The sequence below is a fragment of the Cricetulus griseus genome, chromosome 6 (assembly GCF_003668045.3).
Source record: "Cricetulus griseus strain 17A/GY chromosome 6, alternate assembly CriGri-PICRH-1.0, whole genome shotgun sequence".
Lineage (NCBI taxonomy): Eukaryota > Metazoa > Chordata > Mammalia > Rodentia > Cricetidae > Cricetulus > Cricetulus griseus.
Window position 1 is genome coordinate 53319336 of NC_048599.1, and position 9783 is coordinate 53329118.

Consider the following 9783-nt stretch of genomic DNA (forward strand, 5'->3'; position numbering starts at 1 on the left):
CTTTGTTTTCTTAGTATTATTATTACTAAAACTAAAATACCAAAGTTGGCTTCATCTTTAGCATTTCTACTCTAGCACTACTTTAAGGCTACGGCAGGGACAGACAGTAGTGGCAGATAATCCAAAGCAAACACTGTCCTAGAGCGCCAGGAACTGTGGGGAATGGCACCCCAAGGAAGAAACCCTCCCATTACATCCCAGTGAGGCACTTACACCCAAGCTGTGCGGTGTGCTCTCGGTTTATGGCTGTAGCGAGCAGTCACCATGCTGGATGGGCCTTCGGTGATGCAGGTTCCTCTGAGTCACTTCCGCTCCTGTGTGCAGCCCCTCCCCCATTGTCCCTGGTTCACCAAGTTATACTTTAGTGCTGTCCTTTATAGTCTGTTGTGGGTTCCCAATCCAGGGAGAGTAGACCTTTACAGTTCCAGTCAAACAGCACCAATGTGGAAAAGAACAGGAGTAACATTAGCACCGCCCCCTTCCTCAGACTGCATCTCACAGTAGTTCTGGCCTCTAGCTCATAGCAATCCTCCTGGTGCAACCTCCCAATGCTGTTACAGCCCACACTTGATCTCTTTTCAGTTCTTTAGTAAGCTTACGTAAAAAAACGTGATCTGCTAAAGACTTCAACTTTATTGAATTAAAAAAAAAACAAACCTTACAACTGATAAAGCAATTAGAACAAAACTAGTAACTAGAGGACTATAATTTAAATAACACAACAAAAAAACCCAATGGTACACTTGGTTTGACCAAATCTGTATGTCCTTTCCATCCTCACAATGCGGCTTTCTAGGTAACCATCAACCACAGGATAGAGAAGTTCCAATGTAACATAACAGGTCCTCTTTCTGCATCCTAGAATACAAAACACTACCAAAACTAAAGCTTCTCTTTACAGTGTTGAAACAGCAAAATACTTCAAGCAGTTTTAATTCTTTCCAGTGGAGCCGAAACCTCCTGAGCCCCTTGCAGTGTCATCCAGTGTCTGAAAAACAAGATAGGAGGAAGGCAAGCCAGTCAGTGTCACAGACTCTCCAGACAACTCACAAACTCTTTGTCCTCACTGTATCACCATCCAAAATGCCACGGTCATCCAGAGGAAAAAACATTTAACAGTCTCACACTAAAAAACTAATTTTGCTTAAATAGTACCAGTCATTTACACTATTTATCTACAAAGAGCACCTTCTCAAACGTCCCTCCTCTCCACTTAACAACACACCATCCACTCTCCACTCAGCAATTACAACACTTACTTGAACTTCTTCTAAGTCCGGATAAAAAATCCGTTCACAAATGAGCTGTGCAATTCGATCACCTTTTTTTACTTCAAAGAAAAAAAAAAACAAAGAAACAAAAAAAAAAAAACAGATTACTATTGATACTTACTGATGTTTTTTCTATCCTGTGTTATTCATTGAGAACTGGGATCAATTTTACTAACACGGGTAACTCAAAATTCTCTTAATACATGTAAATGTACATACTTAACTCACCTTCAAACTTCTCTTTTCCAAAGTTAAACAGCACAACACCAACATTCCCTCTATAATCTTCATCTATGACACCGGCTGGAGGAAGGAATAATGTTACTTTGGTTTATGCCACCAGAACACCAGGTGTCTAAGATTATCTCAAGCCCTCTTTTCCAAAGACTTTCTCAGATTCTTATTCTTACACCTGACAAAGTGAAATCTCACTTTGGTCCTACATAGTCTGAAAACAAATGACATTACAAAAATACAAGAATTTAAAAAGTGTGTCTCAATTTGCCATCCTGCAAGCTTATCAAGCGGTGAGCATCTGGTACTTCAAGCTGGGTGGAGCAGTTACCCTCTCCAACCTTCCAGCTGACTACCCAGTCTATATGCTAAAAGGAGGAGAAAAAATCTGGGCTCTAAGTCTTCTCTGGTAACAGCTTTCACGACTTTCTGATTAAATCAGAGAAACAACACTCTGAAACCCGGTGACATGACTAGAGGGAAAAAGGGAGGGGGGCAGAGCACTTGTGTGAGTTCTTGGGTTCCTAGTACTACTATTACAAACAAACAAACAAAAACCAAAAAAGAGAAAGAAAAGGGCTCTTCTCTGCATAAAGACGATGAGCACTGTGTATAATCTCTGCACAAGGATTAATGCATTCTCGTATCTCCTCATGAAAATGCACTGAGCATCTTGGAAAGCTATCATTGGAAAAACCAGCACTGGAACTGGCAGTGGTTAATCGACTTCAGACTCGGGTTTTCTGTGTCGAGACTCTGGCATGTCATCGTTGGAAGCTGCTTTAGTGAAAATGCTCCACATCTGCCAGATGTGGATTCAGAACAATCTTGCACAGTCAACTTTTCCTTTTGACCCCTATTTCCAGCCTGAGGCTTCTAACAGCCTCTCCCTTCAGTTGCCAACTATGATAAACTTGTACCTAAGAGAAATGTTTTAGATATTCTGCATCCAAGAACATACCACACTGATTTTATGAATAACCTCATACCAACCACCAGGCAAACTAACTTTCCAACTGCATGATTTTCCCCCACACAGTTGTTTTAAGCAGAGTAAAATTTAGAAACAAAGTTGGAGGGGGAAAAAGAAGTTTCCACATAAGAAAATCGGTTATGTCCCTAGGAGACAGAACTGTTAACTTGAAGTAATGTATGTGCCAAACACTGTTGTATGCTTCACACACATAACTTAGCTCTCCTACCCCTCAGAGGTAGGCACACTAATTTCCATTCTATAGGTGAGGATTGCCCCTTTAAAAACCCTATGGAATTTCACTAAAAATATAAAATCTTTTATAACTTTAAATTAGATAATTAAGTGACTATACTTGACTTAGTAAAATTTTAAAAAAATTTTATTGTATGTGTATGGGTGTTTTGCTTGCATAGATGTCTGTGAACCACATGCATTCAGTGCCTTGGGAGGTCATAAGAGGATATCAGATACCCTAGACCTGGAATTACAAACAGTTGTGAGCTGCCATGTGATTGCTGAGAATTGAATCCAGGTCCCCTGGAAGAGCACTCAGTGCTTTTAGCTGCTGAGCCATCTCTCCAGCCTGTAAAAAGTAGTTTTGAAAATTAAATGTAACTCACTAAGCCCTGGGATTTCTCAATCCAAGAGAGGACTGTAAATATCAACCTTGAGGCTATACAGAACAGCAAACTATTTTGAGGTATCTGCCTTGCCCCACAGCACCACCTAGTGGCACCATGGGAGACACCAGTACTTTCTAAAACAGGAGGCCAAGGGATAGGCAGGTGTCTGGGCAGCCAAGCTTCATCTTATGCTTAATTAACCCCCACCCATACTGGTACAGAACAGTAAACAGAGGACAGTGAGATGGGGCAGCTTTTATTCCCCAGAACAGTGGTATTAGAAACACATTTCTAAGCCAGTTTTCTCATTTAAAAACCAAAACCCAAACCCATCTTGACAAGGTTCTGTAAAAAACAGCCGCCAGATAATCTAGCATACCCACACATCTGAGGACCAGTGTCTCTGAAGTAAAATACTGGATGAAGACAAAGACAGGTCAGGATTCTGGCACAACAGTGGAGTAATGTGTCCTAATAAGAGACCAGAAACAATCCTATCAAGAGGGCCTACAAAGATAGCTCAGTGGTTAAAAGCACTTGCTGCTCTCACAGAGGACCCCTAGGATCAGTTAACAGAGAACTCATGGCAGCCCACAGCCTTCTGCAACTCCAGGTCCAGGGGATGCCTTCTTCTGGCCTCATCTAAAGACCCAGGCATGCACATGGCACATACACACACACAGGCAAAATGCTCGCATACACTAAAAACACACATAAAAAAGAGCCTATCAGGAAAGTGAAGATTCTTTACATGTAGAGGCACAGTTAGAAACCCTATAGCCAGAATGGCTACCAGACGACACTGTCACAAAGGTAACAAGAGAAACAGTGTCACTGAAGACACTTTTAAGAAATGTAGAAAAGTGCCATATTTTGTCTTCATACTGTGGGGGGAAAGTACCTTGTTATATTTTGCAAAACAAGTATGGCCTTTCTTCCAAAGCTAAGAAAATTCTTACAAGCTAGATCTGTCTTTCTAGAACCTTTTGCTAACTAGTTCAGAAAACAATAACTACAAGGTTTTCCCAGTCTATGAACCAATTTTGTACTAAATACAGATTCTCAGTACAACAAGGCAAAACCCTTTGTTGGATAGTGCCTGTTACTAGTAAAATAACATGTATTTCATATGTGATCAGTAGAAATTAGACATTATCAAACAGTATCTTAAACTATAGTATTGTTGTCTATCAGACCTAGAAATTCCTAGTGGTAAGGATTCTACAACAAATAGGATAAAGAAATAAATGTTACCTCCTACATCTATGAAGTGCTTTACTGCCAAGCCAGAGCGTGGAGCTGAAAACAAAATTGGAAAAACAGTGGTTATTTTAAATGGTAAGGAGAAACAGACATACTATTTTTGATATAACAAGTACCATGGTCTCCTCTAAGGTTTATATTTCCACCTTAATTTCAGGAGATCATTTTTTTCTTTTTTTTTGGGGGGGGGGATTCAAGACAGGGTTTCTATGTGGCTTTGGAGGCGGTCCTGGAACTCGCTCTTGTAGACCAGGCTGGTCTCGAACTCACAGAGATCTGCCTGTCTCTGCCTCCCAAGTGCTGGGACTAAAGGCGTGCGCCACCTGGCTCAGCAGATCATTCTTAAAGAACACATTTACCATATACTATACCACCAAAGAAAAGACTAGTTTAAAAAAATCTAATGTCGTTTTAATTCAAGACAAACGCAGAACACAGCCCCATGACTGGTGGCAGTACAGAAACAAGCAATGGATTGCTGGAATGAACTGGAAAGTGAGAAGTACAGCCCAATTTGAAGGATTCTGACTAGTGTTTACATCATATCTACTTACTATGACTGCGTGTGTGTGTGTGTGTGTGTGTGTGTGTGTGTGTGTGTGTGTGTGTGTGTGAGAGAGAGAGAGAGAGAGAGAGAGAGAGAGAGAGAGAGAGAAGACAACCCCGTGGACTCAGAGAGAGAGAGAGAGAGAGAGAGAGAGAGAGAGAGAGAGAGAAGACAACCCCGTGGACTCAGTTCTCTCCTTCTACATGTGGGTCCGGCATCAAACTCAGGCCACAAGGCTTTGTGGACAAATGCTTTACTCACTGAGCCATCTTTCTAGCCCAACTTGTAGTTCAAGATGGGAGAGCTAAATATGCAAATCCTAGAATGAAGAAGGGATAAGGCTATGCAAACAATGGCAGAGCTTAGCAGAGACTTCTTTTCATTCTTCATGTTAGGAGACATGCCTGCATGGAACATGAGTAATGGCCAAAGCTCTAATGTTAGTGAACTAAAATATCTATGGAATTTCACCAAAAATTAAAAACTCCTGTACATTTTTTATTCTAAAAATGAAAAGACATTTTATAGCTTAAACTTGCTGACCCAACCATCAGGTCTATCTCAATAATCCTAACATCTAGGACCACACTTCACAACAATCTAAAGCAGGCACTTTGTCAATAAACACCACCTTTTCAGGGTTGTTTCCCTCATCCCAACCAATTGCTTTCCTACCCTAGGACTTTAAAAGTGTAGTCGGTGGTGCTAGATTAGCAGAACCCCTTTTCTTCTTTTCAAGGGCCAAGGTACTAAAGGTTCTACACACTCATAACAAGAGTGTTAGTCCAGGTCTCTTAGCTAAGAAGAGCCTTGGTTTTTTTTCCCTCTTACTTAGTTTGAAGTTACAAAGGCACTTAGGTTTTTGACAAGTTTTGAATTTACTCTCTAGACAATGACACTCCCCAGAAACTGACAGTCCATTTTCTTCTCAGCAGGAACTGATTCAAACATACAAGTGTCTCTCACTCTAATCTCTGGGGCCCAGAACAGGACAAGGCTCCGTGGGTTCAGGCCTCTCTCCCATAATATAAAATGCCAAAGCCATCATTCTAAGACCCCACTTTCTTACAAAATATTAGTCAACCTTAAAATGACTATATTCACAAAGAATGTGACCTCATATGCAGACTAACTCTTGCAGAGTTGACAATACTACTGGGAAAAGCTCCAATTAAAAACCACCTAAATTTTTCATTTTAAGAACCAACAATTGGGTCAGTGTAACAATTCTATAAAGCTCAAGAAGGTACTTGAAGTAAAAATGCAAAAGCAGACATGTGAATCTGAGTTTTTTGAAATAGGTGTATCCAATCAGATGGCCACAGACCAAGCCTACATGACACTAAGATGACAGACAGTTATCATAAAGGACAGGCATGACAGTTACCTGTTTCTTAAACTACTTACCTACTCTTCCATAACACCCAGAAGGAACAGCTATCTGAATGTCTGTTTTCACAATGGCTTTCTCCATAGGTGGTATTGTGTATTCATAGGCACTGAAAAGACATTTAAATAAAGTATTTATTAAACTTTTTCTTTTTGGGTTTTTCAAGCAGGGTTTCTCTTTGTTACATCCATGGCTGTTCTGGAACTCTCTTTGTGGACCAGGCTGGCCTTTGAACTCACAGAGATCTGCCTCCCAAGTGCTGGGATTAAAGGCATGGACCACCACTGCTTTATTAAACTGCTTTTAACATTCTTTGCTTTGATAACACATATAAAATGTATACAGATATGTCATTATTTCATATAAACTTAAATCCTATAAACATGACAAATTCCTAAATCATTTAAAAGTTTCCTTAGAAGTTTTTTCTTTAGTTAAAAAAAAAAAAAAGAAAGAAAAAAAAATAACTGGCTGGAGGTGGTGACACATAACTTTAATCCCAGCACTCAGGGCAGAGAGCCTCTCTCAGTGAGCCCTCAGGTTATCTGTAACTACATGGTAAGGGGTGGTCAGTCTGGACACACAGCTTAGCTAACAGTTCTCTGAATTAACACTGTCACTGCTGTGTTTCTGTCTCTGAAAGCAATGGTTAGAGAATTGGCATGAAGGGCAGAAAGGCTGACTTAATTCTACCTTTATGGAGAGAAAGTGAAAAGCCAAGAAAAGGGCAAATAACGGCTACCACTCCCTAGGCCCATACTCCATGCCAGGCACAGTTCTAACCTGCTAATGCATATGAACCCATTTTACTTTTGTAACCATTCTCTTGAATGAGAAATGTAACCATTCTCTTGAATGAAGAAGAAAATATTAAAACACAAAACATTGGCGAGCGGTTGAGATGCACTTCATCCTTCCTCTTAGCCAGGTAGATCACCAAGCCTCCAGAGCTATGGCTGTGGACTTGGGAAGCTGAAGAGAAAACTGGTCACCCATCACCCAGCTCCTGGGGATGGACACTGATAAAAACCGATTTCCGAAGGTCCTCCTACAAAATGCTGCTGTGGTCTCTATTACTGGAGCTCCCCTCCTGATAAAAATGTCAGAGACTTTACAATGAGCAACATGGAAGTTACTCTGGTGGCCTTAATTCAATCTGGTAGAATTAACTGTTCCATGGCTCCATTTCTTTCACAAGGTATTTGCACTCCTTATACACCAGTCTTCAAACACACAGAAAACCCCAGCTTATTTACAAGATGGCCAAAGTAACTAATGTCTCTCCCAAGACTCGCCATGCTAGATGCACACACACGGGTCAACAGGTTTGGTGACCATGGCAAATACTTTTACGCTAAGCCATCTCATTAGCCTGAGACCCCCTTCCTTAAGTTCCCAGTCCTTGGATGGGACGTAGAGAGAAGTAAGCAGCGTCCATACATCTTTTTCCTAGACTCTCAACTTAGCTTTTCTAACGTGCACACCGCAGACGGTCACCCTCTGGTCAAGCATAAGCCTTGCTCACCGGACCTTCCACTTGGAAAGGGTAGAGTGCACGCGGCACAGTCATGCTTTGGACATGTCAGCCGTTTACTTCCCTCTCGCCCAAACCCTTCCTGGTTTGCTTAAGATGAACTTTTAAAAGTCTTTGGGAGAACGCGGCGGAGCCACGGCTGCACCAAGGCTCGGTGCTTGCATTCCTGCAGGCCGGCCGTGGCTCTCACCTGTACAGGTCGTAGCCCGCAGCGCGGGCGGACCCGCGCGTGGGAGCCGTGGCGTGCTCCGAGAGCCGCACGAAGCGCAGAGAAACGCCATCCTCGGCCCGAGCCCTCTTGCTGATGGACCCGGCGGCAGCGTCTTCGGAGCAGGGCATGGTGGCAAACGGTAAAAAGCAGAGTGCAATGAGCACAGGAACCCGCCAGCCCGGAGGGAGAAAAAAAAGAATCTCCCGCCTGGACGAGCCCACCGCGCAGAACAGGGATGCGGCCTTCCGCAATGGGCTCGAGCGCGGCCTACTGGAGGCACCGACCGCGGCGGGCTCCCCTCCTCCGGGACCCCAGTGGACTCGCTCCCGCGCTCGGAGCCCGGCCCAGGCTTGCAGTTACCTGGGCAAGTCCAGCCTCCCCTCCAGTAGCTCCCTCCAATCAGCGCGCGCGACCTCCCGGTCTCCCTCCTCCCCACCAGCGCACGCACCCTCCCCGGCTCCCTCCTCCCCACCAGCGCATGCACCCTCCCCGGCTCCCTCCCACCACCAGCATGCACTCCTGCCGCAGCTCCGCTTTACCGGCTCGCGCACCCACCCACCCCAGCCCGCGCGGCCGGGACTTCACTGGTTCCGTTGCTGATTCGGCTCCGCGCGGGCACCAGGGCCCGCGAGGGGAGCCGAGCCCACAGGAGGTGGCCGCGCAGCAGCAGCGTACGCGCGCACGGGAACAGCATGACGGGACTCTCACTGGGCCACTGCTGGCTGGAGCTTTAGGCCCCGGCAGGCCCTGAGCCCGCTGCTCCGCCCTAGGCTCCGCCTAGCGGCCCTCCTGTTCGCCTTTCCTCTCCTGGCAAACAAGAGACCAAGAGACCAAGAGACCGTTTGCCTTCTACAAATGTACCCATAAGTTGTCCTCACCCAAATCAAACGGGAGATCCCGTGGCTGGGAGTCAGACATTCTTTGACTTTACAAAGGGGATAATTAAGGAACTTAGTAGAATCTCCGGTTTTATCAGGAGTATACCAGAAACTCATGGAATTCAAGTTGTGATGCACTTTGATTTTCAGGATAAATAGAAGGCCCAAGGCACTCTTACAGAAATGTCAACTAAGCGTCTTAGGAGTTGATCGTCATTTCCTTGCCTTTTCTACAGGCCAGTGCAGTCCTCTGGTGAGTGTACTATACAGTACACTTCCTGAGGCTCTTTAATGAGTCTGTTGTTAGCCAGGTGGTGGGGGCGCATGCCTTTAATTCCTGCTCTTGGGAGGCAGAGGCAGGTGGATCTCTTTGGGAGTTTGAGTCCAACTTGGTTTACAGATCGAGTTCCAGGACAGCCAGGGCTATGTAGAGAAACCCTGTCTCAGAAAAACAAAAGGAGGAAGGAAAAAAGAATCTGTTATTGTGCGAGTTCATGATTGTTGTGCCAGGTTCGCAGAGCCCAAGAGACCAACCCAAGGAGCAGACACTTCTGATGCAATATCAAAAGGTTTCTTTTTATTGTTCAAGCTGGCCAGCTTGGATCTCACTCCATGATGGGGAAATGAGATGCCAACCAGCCAAAAAGAGAAGCTTTTAAAGTGGCAGACCATAGGGTTGATGTTAGGACTTAAGGCCTGGCTGACCCTGCCCCCTCTCCCCCCATGATAGGCAGGCACTCACGGGAAACGCGCTACCTTTTTCTCTACTGATAGCTGCAGCAGGAATCTAACAGTTGAAGGCCACAAATTTCAGAGTTTCCATGGTCATAAAAAGTACAGAGTAAAGCAGTAACTA

General features: G+C 44.2%; 1 protein-coding gene across 2 annotated transcripts; it reads right to left on the reverse strand.

The window, feature by feature from the left end:
• Nucleotides 1-613: 613 nt before the first annotated feature.
• On the reverse strand, nucleotides 614-8773 carry Dut (deoxyuridine triphosphatase). 2 transcript variants are annotated; one of them, XM_027421968.2, is made up of 7 exons: nucleotides 8635-8773; nucleotides 8029-8161; nucleotides 6322-6413; nucleotides 4359-4403; nucleotides 1500-1574; nucleotides 1260-1330; nucleotides 614-988 (listed from the first exon to the last, which is right to left on the reverse strand). In XM_027421968.2, the coding sequence occupies exons 1-7, from the start codon at nucleotides 8741-8743 to the stop codon at nucleotides 932-934; spliced, it is 582 nt and encodes a 193-aa protein (XP_027277769.1). In that variant the 5' UTR covers nucleotides 8744-8773; the 3' UTR covers nucleotides 614-931. The 2 variants fall into 2 exon arrangements, with proteins under 2 accessions (XP_027277769.1, XP_027277768.1); XM_027421967.2 differs by having other exon boundaries at nucleotides 8605-8758.
• Nucleotides 8774-9783: the final 1010 nt, after the last annotated feature.